At 46.5% G+C, this 20,503-nt stretch overlaps 2 protein-coding genes across 8 annotated transcripts in view; both read right to left on the bottom strand.

Moving 5' to 3' along the window:
• Positions 1–45: 45 nt before the first annotated feature.
• On the bottom strand, positions 46–3,509 carry TTC36 (tetratricopeptide repeat domain 36). Its single transcript, XM_040977289.1, has 3 exons — positions 3,081–3,509; positions 2,352–2,540; positions 46–323 (listed from the first exon to the last, which is right to left on the bottom strand). Exons 1-3 carry the CDS (start codon positions 3,196–3,198, stop codon positions 64–66), a joined length of 567 nt encoding a protein of 188 aa, XP_040833223.1. The 5' UTR covers positions 3,199–3,509; the 3' UTR covers positions 46–63.
• Positions 3,510–3,753: 244 nt separating this feature from the next.
• Positions 3,754–20,503, bottom strand: part of KMT2A (lysine methyltransferase 2A) — an 86,271-nt gene continuing 69,521 nt past the window's right edge. For 5 of the 7 annotated variants that reach the window (XM_040977014.1, XM_040977015.1, XM_040977018.1 and 2 more), the window contains 9 exons: positions 20,150–20,230; positions 19,176–19,243; positions 16,958–17,128; positions 15,561–15,635; positions 11,504–11,678; positions 11,235–11,342; positions 9,721–9,804; positions 9,217–9,346; positions 3,754–8,716 (listed from right to left, as the gene is read on the bottom strand). In XM_040977014.1, coding sequence (XP_040832948.1) covers positions 8,441–8,716; positions 9,217–9,346; positions 9,721–9,804; positions 11,235–11,342; positions 11,504–11,678; positions 15,561–15,635; positions 16,958–17,128; positions 19,176–19,243; positions 20,150–20,230 — 1,168 coding nt within the window. In that variant the 3' untranslated portion in view covers positions 3,754–8,440. Of the gene's footprint in view, positions 8,717–9,216; positions 9,347–9,720; positions 9,805–11,234; positions 11,343–11,499; positions 11,679–15,560; positions 15,636–16,957; positions 17,129–19,175; positions 19,244–20,149; positions 20,231–20,503 lie in introns of all 7 variants that reach the window. The other 2 variants (XM_040977016.1, XM_040977017.1) reach the window with 1 other exon arrangement.

Raw genomic sequence — 20,503 nt, 5'->3', positions numbered from 1 at the left:
CATGCGCGGGCGCGCGGGGACCGCACACAGAAGCAGGCGGAGCAGGCGGCGAGCCCGGCGGTTTTATTGGTTCGGGGCGCCTCGCAGCTGCCCCATCATGTCGGCCAGCATGCGGTTGCACAGCGCGGCGTAGGGGTTGAGCAGCACCAGCTGGCGCCGCGCGAAGGGGCTGCCCAGCCGCGCCGCCCGCTCGAAGTCCCTGCGGGCGTCGTCGTCCCGGCCCTGCAGTCGCGCCAGCAGCCCGCGCTGCACGAAGCTCTGGCGGGCGGCGCGACCTCGGCCGCCGCTCAGCGCCAAGGCCCGCTCCAAGTCGTCCAGGGCGCCTGCGGGAGAGCGGGCGGTCAGCGGCGCGCAGAGGGGTGGGCGGGGAGGGTTGCCCGGTACCCCAACCCCTTCCCTCTTGCGGCCGCCCGCGGTAGTCCCGGAGGCTTCGGTTAAAGGGCTGAGCACGAGCACGCTTTTGCTCCCAGGGTTACAGACGGTTCCCATTTCACTAATGTAGACAGGGAGATTCGGAATGGCTTGCCCTGCCTGGGCTGAGCAGCCATGAAGCAGCAGAACTGGGACCACAAGGCCAGTTATTTTCCACCATGAGTGCACCCGACAGAGCAGGTTCCTGCGAGGACTGTGTTGGTGGGCTGTGCTTCACTGCCTGCAGTCGTTCATTCCCAGTGTTACTTACCACTAATCCGGAATCCCAGAGCTACAAAATGATACTTTAAGGGTCGGGGTTAAGGCAACTTTTGGTTAAGCTGCTGCCTGCGTTACCAGCGTCCCATATGAGCACTGGTTCTGGCCACTCCACTTCCCACCCAGCTCTCTGCTCATCCGCCTAGAAAGCAATGTTAGATGGCCAAAGTGCTTGGCTTCCTGCACCCACATGGGAGACCTGGGTGAAGCTCTGGGCTCCTGGCTTCTGATTTAGGCTATTTGGAGTTGAACAACAGATGGGAGATTCTAACACTGTTTTAAGTAAATCTTTTTTAAAATATGCTGAACTGCACAGTCATTCTTGCAGATACACAGTTAAGTCAGCCTCTCATTCTTTTCCTTTCTGGGGCTCCCTACCTTTTCCATCCCAGGTTCCCTCTCCTGTTTCCTGCACTGCGTACCTCATTCGTCTACGATCTGGAGCTTCAGTATTTTGGATCTCCTTTCTTTGCAAGCAGGGCAAGGAGCAGCGGCTGTGGCCTGCACTTTGCTCTTGCTCTCATCCAGTACTTCAGAGGGTGAGCCTCAGAACTTTACCCCAGGGAGTCCCAGGAAGCTCTCAGAGAAGGCTCACTGGTGGCCTGTGTCTTGGCTTCAGTTCACATCCATGGTATGGCCTCTAGCTGGGCCTAGCATCCCTTTGGAGCAAGGCCATTACCCCCCAGCAGGTGCCATGCTCCCCTCTTCACCCACACTGGGGGGAAGCTCCCAGATTGTTGTTTCCTGGCTTCCCTGCGGAGGAGCTGGTCTGAAGGTGCTCAGGGCCTCTCCTGGGAGTCACTTTGCTGCTTGTTGGGCCTTGGGCCAGCAGCTTGATGGTCCCACCTGCCTGTGAGACACACCTGCAGAGGATGACTCAGGGGTCCCAACCACTCCCACAGTGGAGTCCCTAGCATGTCCCCTGTGTCTCTTTCTCACCACTCTAGCCAGAGTAACTGGGAGTACAGCAGGTGCTGTCCAGTTACTCCCTCAGGTGATCCCCCATATTTCCAAGGAAGACACGATGCAGTCACATCGGGGAATGCCGTTCTCCACTTCCTGGTGCATTTCCGCAGGCTCAGCTTGCCACGCACCACACTGCCAGTTCCTGCCACCCTGCACCTGTGCCTGCTCCTCCGCAGACTGTGCCTTCTCTCGCTGAGCTGCAGTCAACTCCTATCCATCCTTCTAAACCTGCAGATCCCCATCAAACCTACCCTGCTGTTGCCCCCAAACCCTGGACTGTGAGCTCCTGTGGGGCTTAAGAGCTCTGCCCGAGCCCAGATGGTTGACTATGGACAAGGTGCTTTATCTGTGAAATGGGGTAACAATACTGCATCCTTACAACGGGTGTTGTGAAGACTGAGTTCCCAAAGTTTATACATGCGGTGCCTAATGCTTTGCACTTGGGGACTGCGACATATTAGGTGACCTCAGTGCCTAGCTTGGTGCCACAGAGCTGGCTCCCCAAGTGCTTCTTAAATGATATGCAAGCTCCCCTTCCACAAGAACCCCATGAGAGTAGTAGGACCCCCACTATAGCTGATCCCTTACAGCAAACACAGGCTCCAACAGGGTCTGGGAGCTACCTACTCCCCCGCCCCAAGCCCAGCACCTCCATGGACCCTGCTCCCAGAAGCTGCAGCCATCCCTCTCCTCACCTGCCACATCTCCTTGGAGCCGCCGGGCCTGGGCTCGGTTATTGTAGGCCGAGGCCCTCTCGGGCAGCAGGTCGATGGCTTGGGCAAACCTTTCCAGGGCTGTGGCCAGGTCCCCAGCTTCCGCTGCCATCACCCCCTGCAGTTCCAGGGCCTTGGACTGCTCCAGCTGGGCTTGAGGGAAAACTCCATCTACCCAGAGGGAACAGGTGCAGTCAGGAGCAAAAGCTGTGACCTTCCCGGGGAGGGGCGTAGGCAGGAGAATCACTTTGGATCAATCTTTTGGCTTTTCAGCCTGAAGTTCCCATAAGGCTTGGGCCTCTTTCAGAAGCCAAGCACATCAGTCCTTCAACGGGGGGCTGGCAGAAAAGCTGGTGAACACAGGAGTCAGCTCAGCGCACCCGGCCAACGCTGCTTCTGCTCCTTGTGTCAGAGCCACAGAGCCATCCCATCCCCTTCCCTACTTGTTTCCTGTTCTGCATGGGGTGATGTCCTGTGTCGTGGCAGCACAGCTCAGCGAGGGTCCTGGAGTGGGCTGTGAGGGCCGATGGACTGGGAGACAAACCTGGCTTTCTGGTCTTAGCCCTTCCCAAAGCCCTGTCCTCATCAGCAGCCAGCCCCTCGGGTTCCAAGCTTGGTCATTACCTCAAGGTCATGAATGAGACCCAGTCTGTCTGCTGCCAGTGGCTGGGATGCCACGGGGGGAGTCACCCTCCAAAGTCAAATACTCACCTTCATCTGCTTCCTCCTGCTCTGTGTCATCTCCCAGGTCCAACCCCCCCACATCTCCAAACGGGGTGTTGGGGTTGAAGATGGCCTGCAAAACCGCCTGGTCATTAGGAGTTGCCATGGTGCTCCTGTCTGCAGGTGAGGAGCGAGAGCAGAGGCCTAGGGGGCGGGCGTGGAGCCTGCAGCAGGGAGCTGCTACTCTCCTGGGGTAGGTTGTATGTGAGAAGTGTGTTAGTCTGCGGCTGTAGCATAAGCTCAACCCCTCTGGTCTGGAGTCAGTGACCCTGGCTTGGCAGAATATTTACTTATTTCTCAGAGCCAATCTAGAATTAACAAATCCAATTTTGGCCTTAAGGTGGAGCAGGGCAAAGCAGGCTCCAGCTTGCCAGCAGCCCAGGTATTTTAGTTTGAATGTGTTATATGTATTTGTAGTTGAGGATGAAATTGCTGGAGGCTACTACCTTATCTCTCCTGGATGTGGGAGGCACTGTATTAACTGGGTCCTAAACATCTAGGCTGGCCCGTGTGGAGTGAGATCCGGAGGTAGGCCTTGGGGCATAGGTTAAGGGATTCCATCTTAAAATGACGGGAAGGTACTCTAGTAAGCAGGTCACAGGCCATGCCACCCTCCACACCCCTTGCCAAGGCCAAAAGGAAGCTCAACTGTGTGCAGCAATAAACTTGACATGTTTATTAATTAAACTATCACTTAAATAAAAAAAAGTGCATAGAAAATAAACATGTTTAAAAACTCCTTTTTTTTTTTTTACAACTATGTACACTTTTTACTTTTACATTCAGTCTTTCGTAGAGAGCTTTCAGCATTATTATTTTTTGAACTATTAAAGTCTTCTCCTTCATCCCTGTCACAGGGAGTTAACACTGATGGACTTTACACACTTTTTCTTTTTTTTTTTTTTCCTCTTTTTCTCTAACCAGAAGCTTGGAAGAACACAAGGAAAAAAAATTAACAAAACAAAAGATCTGTTATACATGATAAAGTTGTCAAGAAATGTCTTATTTCTAGAAAAGAAGCTTGTCATCTGTTGAGCTCTTGAAACAATTATTCAACTACCTGTATTTACTAAAGAGACAGTTAAAAGTCCAATAAAAGAAACAGCACGCGTCTGTTTGCTTGGTTGAAAGGACTAGAGTACCTCAGGGCAGGACACCAGGAAAGCACAGAACACAACTGTCCCCTAAGTGCAGGTGGCAACCCCAACATTCATGGGCGGAAATAGAGAAACAAGGGGTACAGGTACCGACTGGCAACATTCACGGGCAGAAAAAAAAATCCAGGTGACACCATTTTTGCATTTCTCTCTGGTCCCGGGGAGGGACTCTTCCCATCCCTCTGTGGTCTGAGCCCCCTCCCTTTCGAGGACCAGAGGAATGCTGGCCTGACATTTTCCTGCCACTACAAGCAACTGTAACACAATCCTTATCTATAGTGTTAAGAGTTAGAAGCCATGGACTGAACTAGGCTTTGTTACATGGTATATTACTATATTAGTTCCTATATATATCATATTTATATTTATTTGAAAAACCAAAACAAACAAAAAGATTGCAAGTTTTCAGAGTGAGACTTGACTGGTATTCAAAAACCATCTGCTCAATACCCTTGTATTGCTTTAAAATGAAGGAATGAAACACAGAATGACACCCAGCCCTTTGCGATGACCCGCTTTTCCTTTAAAACAAACAACAAAAAGAACAGCTTGATCTCTATTCAAAAAGAAAAATCCCAAATCAAACTTAAAAGTTAACATCTGACAAGGTTTTGACCTTTAGTATTTTCAAATATTTGATTGAATGTCAGTCCTTTAGAAAGATACATTCATTAAAATAAATTTTTTTGTCTTTGTGTTGTTGCATTTTTTTTTCTTTTTTTTTTCTTTTGTATTGTTTTGTACTCAAGGTTGCTGCATGGTGCTTACTACATTGGCCGGGGCTGAGACGGAGGCGAGCAGGATGGTGGACTGGGTCCCAGCCAAGGAGTCTCAGTTGAAAACTTAATAGCTGCCAAGGCTTCCCCCTTAACGCTTGTTATTGGTCTAAAAACAGGAGGGGCTGTGCTGGAGGTGGTGGGCAGCCACGGAGGGAGCCAAGGGGCCAGGTTCCGGCCAAAGGGTCGGCGCCATGCAGCTTCTTCTGGTTACTCAGTTGTCACTGGCCACCAGGAAATGCAGCCACAACAGGTTCTAGCAGCAAAGCGGTAAGTGAGCTGGCTCTCACTGAGAACTGACCAGGTATGCAGCTGTTACTCCTTAGGGACTGGGGATGCCCCTTGGGGGATATGCTGGGGAGCGACCCACCACGATGCCTCCATCTGCACTTTGGTGCGGAGATGCCCTGGGTCGCTTTGCAAACAGACTCCCACGAGTGCTGGAGATGGCTCCACCATTCTTGCCTTCTTCCCCATTGGTAGGGAAGCCTTAGCTTTTATCCCCCAAGTTGCTGGCAGGTCTGCTGACATTTGGCAATGGACTCAAGGCTGAGCTGTAAGAGGAGATTTCTTGTTTCTGTGGTTTGATGATTTGGGAGGGGTGGAAAGGCAAGGCAAACCAGCTGCAGCTGGCAGGAGGAGAGCTGTGGGTTCCTCCCTGTCCTCAGGGTTTAGGGTTGTAGGAAGAGGAGGAGGAGGGGGCTCACAGTACAGCATGGCCTAGCAGGGCAGTCACTAGGTCTATTGAGCTGAGTTTCCCCCACCCTCTGACTGGCCTTGGGTCTTTCTCAAGGTGAATTCGTGACCCATCAGTGCATTAATCGTTTCAGTAACAAACGCAGCTTAAGTTTTTTTTTTTCTTTAAAAAAAAATAGGAATACAAGGATTTACAAAAAAACCTCACACAGTGCAATAATAAAGGAAACCAGACACTAGTGGAACCCCTCGGGCCACTGCATCTTGTTCACGGGCAAAAGGAGGGGGGAGGGGAGGTCTGGGTAGAGTGCTTTCCCCAGTCCCCTGCTGGCACTTCTCCGTGATGACAAGGAAGTTCTCTGCCATCCTGGCCACAGTGCTGGGCTCCCTGTGTGACAGTGGCAACAGTGACAATGTTCCAGCAAAGCCACCAAGCGAAGTTCTTAAGGTCATGAAAGCCAAGGAGCCCAGGATGGAAGGCACAGCAGAGCCGTGAGTCCCGGGGCAGAGTGCGCTGGGCCCAGTCGTATTGCTTCACTAGGCTTCCATGGGAGTGGGCTTCTCACGGTGAGAAAAGGGGCCCCCCGCCCTCGCCGTGGACTACACTACTCTGAAACCACATGGCAGGGGCAGAGGAGGATCGGCTTCATCGTGAGTGGTCAAACTGTGCTTCAGTTTCAACGGGCTGCCCCTAGAGAGGGCACAAGATCAATGGGTGCTTGGCAGGAATGAGGACTCGGTGGGCAGAAGAGGGAGAGGAAGAAGGTGACCTATGAGGCAGATGGTGATGGACAATGTCAAGTTGCCATCCAGCATGTTGGCTGCAAACTCTGAAGGAGGAAAGGTGAGGGAGATGCGGAAGATGCTCGCCTCCTGCCGCTCAGGGGCTGGTGCCAGCAAGGAAAGAGTTCGGGAAGGAAGAGGACGAAGTGTTGTATCCAGATCCTATGACAGCCTTTTGAGGAGCTTCACTAGGGGAAGGAGGGGAATGGCCCAATGGAGTTGGGTGACCGTCCTTCTCCATTTATTGTCAAGGAGCAAACCCAGGAAACATTGATGTCGACAGGGCACAAACAAGCTACACACTGAACGACAAAAAGTACACCCTCCGGGGGGAAGTGGGGCAGGAAAAACCAGACTTTGTGTGTACAGCTGAATAGTTTCTCTAACTTCATCCTATGAAAATAAAAAATTATTAAAAACCGATCTTCTTTTAAATTAGGATAATACCGCAGTTTAAAAAATAGCCTTGTCATAAGTGCTTCTCCCTATGAAGTGCTTCTCATAGAAAAATATACAAAATATATTTACATTTATAAAACCTTAAATAGTAAACTGTAAACAGAACAGAGTAAAATCCAATGACTTAATTTAACAGGTTCAGGATACTGTCTCAGGGGAAGGAAGAGAAGGAACATTTGATGCTGTTTTGACCACGTCCTAAGGAGTAATCAGGGCAGTAGTGTCATTTCATCTACTTTATCCATGGACTGTACACAGGCGGCAGAGTCCCCCCCACACGAGGTGGTCTAGTCTCCAAGTTTAGGGCCTTGGAGTCTGATTAGTGTTCTGCCTTCAACCGGACACTGACCGTTTACAAGGGAGTCTTCCTATGTCTTAACACGGGGTAGAGCAAGTCACCGTCCTGGGCTTGGGGCCCAGGGCTCATCCTGGCTGTCATGACACTCTCGTTGTTGCATGATTCAAATCCTATTTAAATAATCTTTTTCCTCTTCTAAAAAAAATCATGCTACATATATATTTCTTCAAGACTCTCAGAGGAGCTTGATGAAAATGACTCCAAATTCTGTCTGGTTATGGCCGCTGGCTCCTGTCCACTTCCCCCCTTCTGTCCCCCAGAGTGCTTTACAGGGTCAGGGAACTTTCCGTAGGCACATCCTATGCCCATCAGGGAACGTCCTGGAGCAGAGAGTCCCTCTCCCCTACCACCCTGAAAGAAGCATGGGAAAGCAGTGGGATGAAGGACGGTGTGTGTGGAGGGGAGCAAGGAAGAAGGTGGAAGGAAGAGAGGGACGCGGCTCCTACTGCCAAGACAGGGAATTGGCTGAGATAAGGCTCCTGGGGAGAGCACTCCCCCTTCAAGCCACAGGCTCAATGTTTGGAACATAATTGGCACAACCCCAAGGCAGCCTTTTGACATCAGAGGTGCTAAGGATCTGTCTCCCTACCAGAAGTGAACTCTTGAGTGGGAGGAGAACAGGGAAAACTATCAGCCCTTCTCTGTTGGCTCAAAAGATGCCTCCATGCAAGGACTGGTTGGCAAACTACCAGGCATCCAACCGACTCTAGATGAGGGGTCTGGCCTGAACCCTCACTCATAGTGCTTGGGAAAGGGCCAAGGTGAGGATGGCAACTTCTCTCTGGGGAGAGCTTAGGCCCACTTGCAACGTAACTAACCCTCTACAGGCTCCCTCCAGGCGAGTCTGCTTGGGATCCCCACTTTCCACTTCGTAACGGCAAACAATCAGAAGGTACCCAGGAGAAGGCTGATCACACGGTCTCTTCTTTGGGACCTCAACGCTCTCTCCAGGACTCTGATCACACGCGCAATGTAAGTATGGGACGTAAGGGTGTTGAGCCGTCACAGAGGCCCCTCAACTGTGCCCACTCAATCCTGGAGCTCCTTGGACAAGGCCTTCAGCACTGCCCTGGCTGGCTGTGGGTCCTGGTTCTCAAATGCCGGGGGACAAGAGCAGCTTTAGTTTAGGAACTTCCGGCATTTCTTGGCGCCACAGTTGCAGGGCAGCTTGTTGCTGGCATCCTCGATGGGGAACTTATAGTCATAAGTGAGCTCCTCCCCCCGGTAGATCTTACGCATGGCAAAGATGACAATGTGCTTCTGCCCATCAATGTTGATGACCCGAGAGTAGCAGTTGGGCTCACAGGAGTGATTGATGAAGCGTGCAGCATTTCCATGCATAGTGGCGTCTACAACCTCGGAGTCATCAATGCGGAACATGTAGCAACCGATGCCCTACGCAATTAGGAGAAAGAAGAGCTCGTTATTTCACAGGGCCTAGGCTCAAGAGCTTTTCCCAGCCTTCCCCTGACGTTACCTCTGACCACTGGTGAACACAGTTTCTTCTAGTACCATGTGCAGATTTCTCCCAGTGCCCATCTTTCAAGATGCTTCCATGAGGACTGCCTAGATTACGAGCACTAGACCGTGGTTCCTAACGGCTCAGCAGCAAGGACACCTAAGACTCTTGCGTAGCTTTGCGTTTTGGATCCTGGGACTCACACAGACACACCCTCCAAGAGTATCTCTGGGTACTAATCCTTCGAGTGGTTTCTGAACTTTCAGTGGTCCCATTAAAAATGTCAAAGATGTAAAAAACAAAAAACAAAAAAACCAAAACGTCTTTGCATCGAGGCATACAGCGTTTCTTCTGGGTCTGGGACTCACATCGGTAGCTGATGGCCCCCTGCTACAGCAAAACCAAAGAGCTGGGAGAGCGACAGTGGGGGGCCCACCTTGCTGTCGTAATACTTCTCTCGCTTGTCAGTCTGGATGGAACGGATGACATTGCCGGCATACTCAATCACCATCTCACCTGCATCAATGTTTCTCTTACAGAAAAGCCCTCGGCCATGGATGGGAGACCTGGGACATAAAGGTGGACATCAATTTGGCAAGTGCAACTGTGTGAATACATGAATAAACGATACATTTCCCAGCACAGACACACTCGAGGGGGAAAATATAGACACACCTGGTTGGTATAAACCCACTGTTCTAACAAATGGAATAAGACATGAAATTTCTTCACTCTGGAGCCCATTAGAATTACCTATATTTTAATGTTTACTGTGTTAAATTCCTTGTTCAACATAAGGAAACGGAAGAATCCCAGGACAGCAGATTTAATGAGTAACTTTGATAAAATCCTTACGTGATGACAGAAGTAACTTCAGCACACATGTCTATTTTGGAAAACTATCAGTTTTCTAGGTTTCTTCCTAGAATTTTAGCCATACCTGTAGACACCAACTGCTTCCTTCGAAGTCTTTTTTAAGTGCCGGAAACGCATGGGCATTGGCAGATCCATGCTAGTTGCCCTCCTAAGAGACAGAACACAGTATTAATGGATTCCATTCAGGAAATAAACTCTTGGGTCTTGCACTGAAGGCTCCTAGGGAATGCAAAATCACTCTTTGCTCAACACCAATCATGACAAGTGACCAATAATATCAGGCTCTTTTAAAAAATAATTTTATTAATTTTTACTTATTTAAAAGACAGAGTGCCAGAGAAAGAGGGAGAGTCAGAGATCTTCCATTTGCTAGCGTACTTCCCAGATGCCTGCAACAGTCAGGGCTAGACCAGACCGAAACCAGGAACCAAGAATTCATTCTGGATTTCCCACATGGGTAATAGGAACCCAGGTACTTAGGCTTCTATCTGCAGCCTTCCAGGCGCATTGCAAGAAGATGGGATGGATGTAGAGGAGGAACTTGATCCCAGTTACTCTAGTACAGGATGCAGGCATCCCAAGCAGGGCCTTACCTTGATGCTGTGGTGCCTGTCCCTTATCCCAGTTTTAATTATGTGAGTACTCCTGTCTAGCAGATTGCCTATAGTGAGTATGGTGGTATATCCAAAGACAACAAACTATTAAAGAAAATCAGTACTTTGTGGGCCCAGTGTGGTGGCCTAGTGGCTAAAGTCCTTGCCTTGCATGCAGAGGAATCCCATATATGCGCCAATTCATATCCCAGCTGCTCTACTTCCCTTCTAGCTCCCTGCGTGTGGCCTGGGGGAAGCAGTTGAGGATGGCACAAAGCCTTGGGACCCTGCACTAGCGTGGAAGATCCAAAAGAGGCTCTGGGCTCCTGGCTTCCTGGCTACTGTGAGCACTTGAGGAGTGAGATAGCGGATGGAAGATCTTTCTTTCTGTCTCTCCTTCTCTATGTAAATCTGACTTTCCAATTAAAAAAAAATCAATCTTAAAAACAAAAAAAGAAACTATGTATTTTCTTTGTTACTTGAATTTTTCTAACTTCTATTCCTTCCTTTACTGCTACTTTTTTTTTTAAAGATTTATTTTATTTTTATTGGAAAGGCAGATATACAGAGAGGAAAGACAGAGAGGAAGATCTTCCGTCCGATGATTCACTCCCCAAGTGAGCACAACGGCCGATGTTATGCCAATCCGAAGCCAGGAGCCTGTTCCGGGTCTCCCACGCGGGTGCAGGGTCCCAAAGCTTTGGGCCATCCTCCACTGCTTTCCCAGGCCACAGGCAGGGAGCTGGAAGGGAAGCGGGGCTGCCAGGATTAGAACTGGCGCCCATATGGGATCCTAGCATGTGCAAGGCAAGGACCTTAACCACTGCGCCATCACGCTGGGCCCTACTGCTACTTTCTTAAAGTTGTATTTTAGTCTTGTAAAGTGTTGGTCGGGAAATCTGTTCTAGGGAAAACTACACAGTGCCCAAAAGAGCTGGTGTAGTAGGACAGGAATAGTGCTAACAGTCCCATGCACGGAACTCACCGGGCTGACTTCAGCTGTACTTCCTCTTCTTCCTCATCATTCGGGTTGTATGCAGGAGGCTGCCGGTGCTTAGAAGCCAGGAAGTTAAACATGTCGAATGCAGACTTCCTGGAGCCAAAAGATGAAAATGTGTTCAGAGAAATGCTTTAAAGTGGTAAAGGATGATGGCGTGAACATTAGACATCTCAAAGGTTATGAGGGAAAATAACTGGAATGGGAAATAATAAGAACAGGACCCCCAACTGCTTACAACAAAGAAAAAAACTTGCCTCAGGTGGACTTCAGCCCTGGCTGAACCATGAGGATTCAAGGGGGGTTCATTGGCCTCCTCCGGTTTATGGAAGCGGAATTTGTAATTCCGACAGTGCTTGGCACCGGACAGCTGCTCAATCAGGAATACAACTGCATCGTGGAGAATCCCCAGCATCCTCAATCCGTTCACACCTGTGGGATCAAAGGCACGTGGGCAGTGAGTCGGGCCGAAACGGCACAGTGCTGTGCTTCAGCATTATAACAGCTACTCTGGAGGTGGCACTGCTGCCTTTTTATCAGTTGTAGTGGTTGTTTGTCCATATTTTAAATGCTTTCATGTCATGGGTGATTTTTTGTTAAAGGAGCAATGATACTGAATTTTTGTTTCATCTAGAGAATTTCTAATGGAGATAATTTAGTGATAAGCACTACTATTAAGTCTGTACATAAGCAATGTTATTCTAAGCGTAACATTTGGTCCAATTACAACACTACTTAAGTACAGAATATCAGTCTATCCTGTAAGAACTGAAGCTATATAAGATAATAGCAAAAAACCTTTTCCCTACAGAACTCTGATTCTTCTCTAACCAGTTTTCTCCTGGGGTTTTCTACACTGTTGTGGATTTCAAGGCACAAAGAGACACCACCAAACATATGAAATATTCAGGTGTATTTTCAGTTCATCTCAAAATGCTGGCCAAATTTTCTATATTCTGGAGGTCTTACAATGAGATTAAGTGTTACACTGATGATAAGACCAAGATGAGTTAAGTTCACAGCAGAAAGAGGAATATATGTACCTCAACCACACAATGGGGTCCCAGTTAAGTCACGATATAAAGCACTTGGGAAAAATTAAATTTGTTTATGGGATAGTCACTTATTCAGCAAATACTTCTAGTGCACATAGCAATATTCTTTCATTGTGCTAGACAAGTCCTTGGGAACACAGAGGTGAAGATATACAAAATAATAATGATTTCATTTTAAAAGGCAGAGTCACAGACAGGAGATACAGAAAGATCTTCCATCCACTGGCGCACTCTCCAGATGGCTAGAGCTGGACCCATCTGAAGCCAGGAGCCAGGAACCTCTTCTGAGTCTTCCATGTGGGTACAGGGACTCAAGGACATGAGACATTCTATTACTTTTCCTCTTGTTCCAGAAGGTCAGTCCAAGCCACTTCTGGAATCTTGCTGGTGACTAGTTTAGGAATGTCTATGATGCCTCCTCTGGTCTGTAATATGTAAGATGTCCAATTGTGCCTAAAAAAAAGACTCCTCCTATTCCTTTGAACGATGTGATGACCAAATGTGACCCTGAGGACGAGGGCAACCATTTGCTATCAGCTTGGAGGTGAAGCTATTCCCTGAAGATCAAGGGGAAAAAAGGGAAGAACTTAGATCTTTAATCATACTGAGACTTCCTCATAAATCAAGCCAGCTATCTGTCCTACCTCTGGACGTCCTATGATGCTACATGATGCATTTACCTCACTGTTGAGACCTGTGAAGGTGGGGTTTCTGTAGATACAGGAGGGAATTTCAGTCAGTAGGGCTAAGAGATTAATGGAAGTTTGCCAAGTGAACAAGGGAATTTGGGAGTCTGGGAAAAATACAGTTCCTGTTGGAGGGAACTGCATGAACCATGGGATGCCAATGTGGAAGTACATGTGAGTGATGAAGCGTACTTGGGGGTGCAGGCTGAAATTCAGCTTTCTCACGCTGAGCCCAGAGATCTAAAAATTGCATTTATAGACCGGACTTAAGGACCGGCATCTGGATTAATATATAGTGTGCTGTAGCTACAGAAACAGGAGTCCTGAGGAAAGCAGAGAGAGCTGAGACTGAACAGGTGAAGAGAGGCTGAATAGGACCTTATCCTGTATAAAGACCTACATTTTGGAAGTTTTAGGAGCGCAGGGCCCAGTCTGCTTCTATTCAGGGATTAACATCCTGAATATTGTTCTGAAAGGCAGAAAGGAGAGAGAGAGAGAAGACAGAGAGAGAACAAGAATCTTTGATTCACTGATTTTCCAAAATGCCCACAATGGCCAGGACTGCGTCACGCTAAAGCCAGGAGCCAGGAACTCAATCTCAGTCTCCTGCATGGGTAGGGGGGACCCAAGTATTGAGGTCACCACCTGCTGCCTCCCAGAGCACACATCAGCAGAAATCAGAAGTGAAACTGGGACCTGAACTATGCACTCTGTTATGGAACATGGGCGTCCCAAGTCACATCTTAACCAACATGCCAAGTGCCCTGAGTGTTTAACATGGTACCAGACATACTGAAAGAGTTCCATAAATATTTACCAACAACAATAATTTAGTGGTATCTCCAGTGACCCAGGGGAAACATGTAAGGTGGAACAAAAGTGATTCTGGGACTAGTTTTAAGGGTTCTCAATACTGTAGGTGTGAGAAGAACAAGCATTACACCTGAGGCGGAAAAGAGGAGAAAGGGTTATGACTCATGCTTTGGGGCAGAATCAGCAGAACGTGGATGAGGAGGGAAAGTGAGGATGTCCGGATTGACCAGAGTTGTTCTGCTTCGAACTCTGGAAGGACAGCAGTGGGGGATGGAACCACTGCGTGGAATGGGAGAGCACGGGAATGGCTGAGCAGCCCAGGGAGTGGGCAGAGTGGGAGCTGAAGAGGCAGAGAAGCCAGAGAACATAAGACCACTAACTAGGAAAAAAAAATACCTGCCAATTGTTCTTTCATAAAATGAATATATTTGAATTTGTTGTTTTTAATTTATAAATGAAATAACCTACTCAAAGAAACAGAAGCACAGAAAAAGTTAATTATTCTATATAAGCATTAGTTCTGAGTAGAATAACTACAGTCTGTAACAATCTATCTTATATTTCAAAGAGACTAAAAGAGTCCAAAGATTTCAACGGGTAGAAAAAATTAACGCTTGGGGATCTGGAGATGCTGCTTATCCTGATTATACATTGTGTACATGTTTCAAATTATTTTTCATAAATAATTTGTCATTAACAAAGTTACCCATTCTAACACCGGGCCTAGTCCTCAGAGGCAACCACCACTATGTATATAATTTGCAAGTGTCTTCAGGCACTCGGGATCACACCAAACACATACTGCTATAACCTGCTTTTTAATTGCTTTACTCCAGATTCTTTCTAAATTCTCTTACTGAGGAACATTTGGGCTGCTTTCAGTCTTTCACTACCACGTGGTATAAGGACATGGTGTTATGACTTGTTTGTGACTACATACAGGATAATTTCTTAAAAGTCTAGCTATTATGGAAAAGCACATGATCTGAAAATTTTGAGAGCTACTGCATAACTGTTCTCCCAAATAGTTGTGCTAGTAATTCATATGCCCTCCTGACTACCAGTCATTGGGAAGTAAACCAGTGGATGGGCGCTCTCTGTCTCTCAAATGAATGAATACAAATAAAATAGAAGGTAAAACAAAACCATAACAAGAGACTGTTTCACGGATATCTCAATAATTAGAAAGACATAAGAAGTGCTGGCAGGCATATGGAGAAGTGGGAACTGTCATGCATTGCTGGGAACATAAAATGCTACAGTCACTTTGAATTAAAAACAATTTGGCAGTTCCTCAAAAAACTGAACAGAATTACCAAACGGCACAGCACTTTTACTTCTAGATATGTACCCAAAAGAAACAGAAACATGTCTATACCAATAAACTCCATGGCAATTATTCAATGAGGATGGAAAAAAAAAAAACCAAGACCCTGACAACTGGTGAAAGAACAAGCAACATGTGGTATATTGACACAACAGAATAATATTTGGCAATTCAAAGGAATAAAGAATTCATGCAATTTTACACTTCCCAAGTAACCTTAAAACTGCTCTTAAATTATGAGGCTGGCACAACTCTGTAAATATACTAAAAATCACTGAGTTGCATGTCAAACACTGAATTCTATGGTATACGAATCTTATACCAAAGCTCTGTCAGTGGTGGTATTATTATTTTGAGAAAGAACACTGTTTTCTTTTTGGAATTCATTCTGTGGCTTAGACTAGTGAGTCTCCCTAGTATTCTGAGCCATTACCTGCAAATGAGAGCTGCTTTAGGCGGGCATTCGATCGAGCTTCCTGGACTTTGTCTGTCAATGACTTCCAGGCATCTGTAAGGACATCAAAGAAATCTGTAGGTAAGAAAACTGTCATGCAAACATCTCTCCATGCCCATGTGCACAGGCAGTGTGCTTAGAATCCTGACGGCGTGAATGCACACCCTCTCCCATGAGGTTTTGTTGTCTGCCTCAGCTTAGTCAGTTCAGGGCTTAGGAAAGAATGCAAGAGGCAAGGTTGTTGAAGACATAGAAACATAAGCAGATTCACACCCTTTGGGATCTCAAAAGACCTCCTGGGAGTCCTCTGTTGGAGGTCTCGGTAGTGAACTTGAGTGTTTGGCACTATTGCTACTCCCTACATCCCTGACCAAAACAGTCTTTGTACTAATGATCTCACCGGGACTATGGGAGAGATCATAACCTCCCAGTTCCTTAAAACTAAGAAATAGGGCTAGAAAGTTTGTATAGTTCCTTCAAGGGCTAAATCAAGTCTCTGAGTTCTCACTGTGTGTTAGCCATTTTCACGTAGGAAGTCCTTATCACTATTCTTCATTTAATATTTTCCAAAACCTGTGCAAAATCTATCTCTTCCATTTTTTCTTTCACTTCTACCTGATGAGGATTTCAGTGTTACCCTGCCACCTGACATTAACCAAACCCAACAAATGCTTATCTCTTTGTAAAGAAAGCCTTCTCTCTATCTCTTTATCTCACCCACATTCTATTATTTCCTTTAATGGGATTTCTACTCTATTATAATTTTCATGTTTTTTTTTTCAATATCCCTAATTCAGCCATGTGGCCTTTTTCTTTGCTGAACTACCTAATTGCACAGCCTAGCGAACACTCCCTAGTCCTTCAGAAATTACTGAACACCCAGAGGCTTGGGATACAGAGGAACAAGAAAGTATAATGCCAGCTCTTACGATGAAGCATGTGGAGTAAGGTACAGAAATACAAAGCACTGTTAACACAAATTCTAAGCTATGAGGAACCAAGAAGATTTGAAAAGAGTGGGATGGGAGTGGTCCTGTGCCTCAGGAGGTCAGGAAATTCCTTCTGGGCTGGACTTAGGAGGGCCAGAACAGCACTTTGGGCAGAGGGGAGAATGCCTGTGATGAGCAGGGCACCGAAGGGACAAAGGAGGTGGCCAAAGGCAAACCTCGAGGGAGAAGCAGTGCACACATGTGTTCTGCTAAGATGCGGCTAACTTAAACGGTGGATAGTTCTCCAGGACGACAAATGTCTCAAGAACCAGAGAAATGTAACTCTCCAAGGAACCCCCATTATGCCTAGCAGAACACAGCTAGCTCTGCTGATCTGACAATAAGTGCATGTGAAGCTGGGGGTTTGGCCTGACAGAGCCCACTCACCTTCTATACTTTCTGAACAAATCTGAAAGCCATCATCACTGGAAATTTCAAAAACCAGGCCTTTCTTGGGCTTTTTCTCAGCAATGCTTTCCTTCCGCTTTTGTTCTTGCTGCAGCCACAGCATCAGTGGAGAGCTGAAGTTACTTTCTTCTTCTTCCACTGTTTTAGGATCTGTAAGAGAGAAAATCATTAATGGCCAAAGTGGTTGCAATAACAAAAGCTTCTTGAGTGCTGACAGCATGTACTGTGCAAATCATTCCACAGCTGGTAGGATTATCTCACTGACAGAAGAGCAAAGTCGAGGCTCTAAGTCATAGTAACAAAGAGACTAAAGTGTCATAATAATTCAACAGTTTGTCAATAAATAAATGTCCTCAACAGGGTCAAAACAAGAAAACAAAAGTAGCGAAATATATATGAAACTTTTAGTATGCATGAAGCATTCGCTCTTTTTTAAAATATTTTATTTTTTTGGAAAGTCAGCTATACATAGAAGAGGACAGACAGAGAGGAAAGATCTTCTGTCCACCAATTCACCACACAAGCGGCAGCAACAGCCAGAGCTGTGCCGATCCAAAGCCAGGAGCACGGAGCCTCTCCAGGGTCTCCCACATGGGTGCAGGGTCCCAAGGTTTTGGGCTGTCCTCAACTGCCTTCCCAGGCCACAGACAGGGAACTGAATGGAAGTGGGGCTGCCAGGATTAGAACCAGGACCCAAATGGGATTCTGGTGCTTTCAAGGCGAAGATCCTAGCTACTAGGATACAGTGCCGGGTCCCATAAGAAGCACTCTTATAGAGGCTTCAAATTAATACCTATAAACTTTACAATGTTAGTGAAGTAGCATTTATTATCTCTATTTTATTTTATTCAACAGTTTTGAGAGTCGGCTGAACTATGGATTAGCACGATTTATTCTTCAAATTGCTTCTTTATTTGAAAGGCAGAATGACAGAGAGAATTTCCCTCTATTGGTTTACTCTCCAACTACTGCCAGTCGCCAGAAGTGGGCCAGGGCTGAAGCTGGAGCCAGAAACTCAGTCCAGGGCTTGCATATAGGTAGCAGAAACCACACTGCTTGAGCCCTCACCACTGTCTCTCAGGGTCTACATGAGCAGAAGCTGGCATTAGGAGCTGGAGCACAGGCATCCTAAGTACTGACTCAGCAACTAGGTCAAATGCCTACTCCAAAATCTCCATTTTAAAGATGTGAGAACTGAAACATAGGCCAAGTTCACTCAATCTGTGTGATGTTGGGGAGTTTCAACCCATCTGGCTACAGTCTACCCTACCAATCAATGCCCTTCGCTGTCTTCATGCACAGACATGCCAAACTTCTGGGGAACTGGCAGCTTAACAAGATGTAGTAGCAGTACCCCAGAACTCAAACCTAGGCACAACTACCTTGTTCTCTTTTGGGATGTCCTTCTAAGCAGCTGGGCAAGGCTTTATATATCCAGAGCTCTCTCAATTTTGAAGTGATCAGCTGTTTCCTGATCAAATTTCTTTATTATTGTTATTTTATAGATTTATTTACTTTCATTGAAAAGCAAGATTTATGGAGAGGAGAGACAAAAAGATTTTCTATTTGCTGGTTCACTCTCTAAGTGATCTCAACAGCTGGAGCTGAGTCAACCTGAAGCAAGAAGTCGGAAGTCAGGAGCTTCTTGTGGGTCTTCCAAGCAGGTGCAGGGGCCTAAGGCTTTGGGCCATCCTCTACTGTTTTCCCAAGCCACAGGCAGGGAGTTGCATGGGAAGTGCAGCAGCCGGGACATGAACTGGTACGAAATGGGATCTTAGCACTTGGAGGTGGAGGATCAGTCAGTTGAACCATAGTGCTGGGCCCAATCAAATTTATTAGAAGAGACAGAAAGTGCTCTGCAGATTTTGGTGTTGTAACTACCTAATGAAAATGATGCTTGGTTTCTTTTAATAACAAAAAAGGATGAAGTCAGGCTATCATGGGCTATTTCAATTTCACTGCTGTAGGTGCTGCTTTGTTTTGTGGCCAGCAGATGGTCCCAGAGTAGTGGGTGGGCACAGTACCAGGAGACAAGTGCTCTGCGTTTCAGTTAACCACTCTGGGCAATCAACTTCCATGGAATTCAGATTTATTTATTCAGTGTGTGGGGAATCACAGGAAGCAGATTAGGTGATTTCAATAGTACTTTTAGCTACTGATAAATTATCTGATTCTAACCCATTGCTAATACACATACCTGTGTTTTCTTGTTCATTTGCTGTTGGATTTTGTGGTGCCTGAATCTCTGGAATAGTAGCCACTTGCCTAAATGAAAACAAAATAAAACCAAGTTTGAGATATGACATCAGCTAGTTCTTCCACTCAGACCCTGAAAGTGCCTGTCATGTGCCACCCAGCTGTGTCACTTACACAAAACAATTATCTGACAATGAACCACAGTGGCTATGCTGGACGGCTAATGGCACACGTTACTGGGTTATGGTACAGAGCCATCTTTTCTGAGATTCTTTCCAATATAGTGATGCTAGGTTTATTTCTGAAGTTACATTACACCATTGCAATTCTTCTCATACCCTTAGTATCAGGACATCATGAAAGAACATTTGTCAAATGCAACTGTATAATTGCCTGTAACTACACAGCTACTTATGTAAACCAGCTGGATTAATTCAAAATAAAAGTAAACTGTTTGAACTAGTACATTTTTATCAATTTTCACCTAAATGCTAAAACAATTCAAGTTTGTAGTAACTTATATGAAATAAAATAAATTGTGATAGACCCACTCCCATAATACTGCAGGCAGTCACTGAAATGGCAGGGTATTTTTGGCTGCTGGCAAAGAAAGATATACCCAAAAGAACACAATCAGTAAAAAAAACACAAGTGCAGAACAGTACATCCAGTATTATTTCTTTTTCAATTTATATCTGTACATGCACAGAAATGTCTGTACAAAGAAAATACACCCTGAACAACAGTTACCTAGAGGGAAGAAACTGGGAGGGGGCTGAGCTAGACCAACAGGGAGCCATTACCTTTTCTTTTAGTAGGTCTATGCTTCCCCCTCACCCCTCCCAAGCCTGTACTACTTCCATCTAGAAAACTTGGACAACACCACAAAAATCAATGTGAGTCAGGAAGAATGACTTGTTAAATAAGGTGCATGGCAGCGAGGCTTTCTCTTGTAGAGCTAATCTTTCAGCTTACCCCGCTGGTTGCCCACACTCCTTTTGTGCTGACTGCTCCACAGTTGCTGCACCCTGCTGCTCGGCCTCAGCTCCTGGAGTCCTGGAACAGTCATTTATATCATTAAGAGGAACCCACTGGTAACCACATACCAAATTCAATGAGTAGGTCAGTCTAAAGGACTCTGTCAGGACCTGATGCAATTTGTGAGCTGCCAAAACTCACCTAGGGGCCTAAAAATTACAAATTACAATGGCTACCTTGAGGGGGTACTAAGAGAGGGAACTAGGGCCCTATTGCATTACCAGAAGTATTTGTATATTTTCATCTGAGCCATGGTGACATGAGTGCAAGTATTAGGAACGATTCACTTGT

Source organism: Ochotona curzoniae, unplaced genomic scaffold (assembly GCF_017591425.1).
Source record: "Ochotona curzoniae isolate NIBS_2020 unplaced genomic scaffold, NIBS_Ocur_1.0 contig_2723, whole genome shotgun sequence".
NCBI classification, from domain to species: Eukaryota; Metazoa; Chordata; class Mammalia; order Lagomorpha; family Ochotonidae; genus Ochotona; species Ochotona curzoniae.
This window is presented reverse-complemented; position numbering and strand designations above follow the sequence as displayed.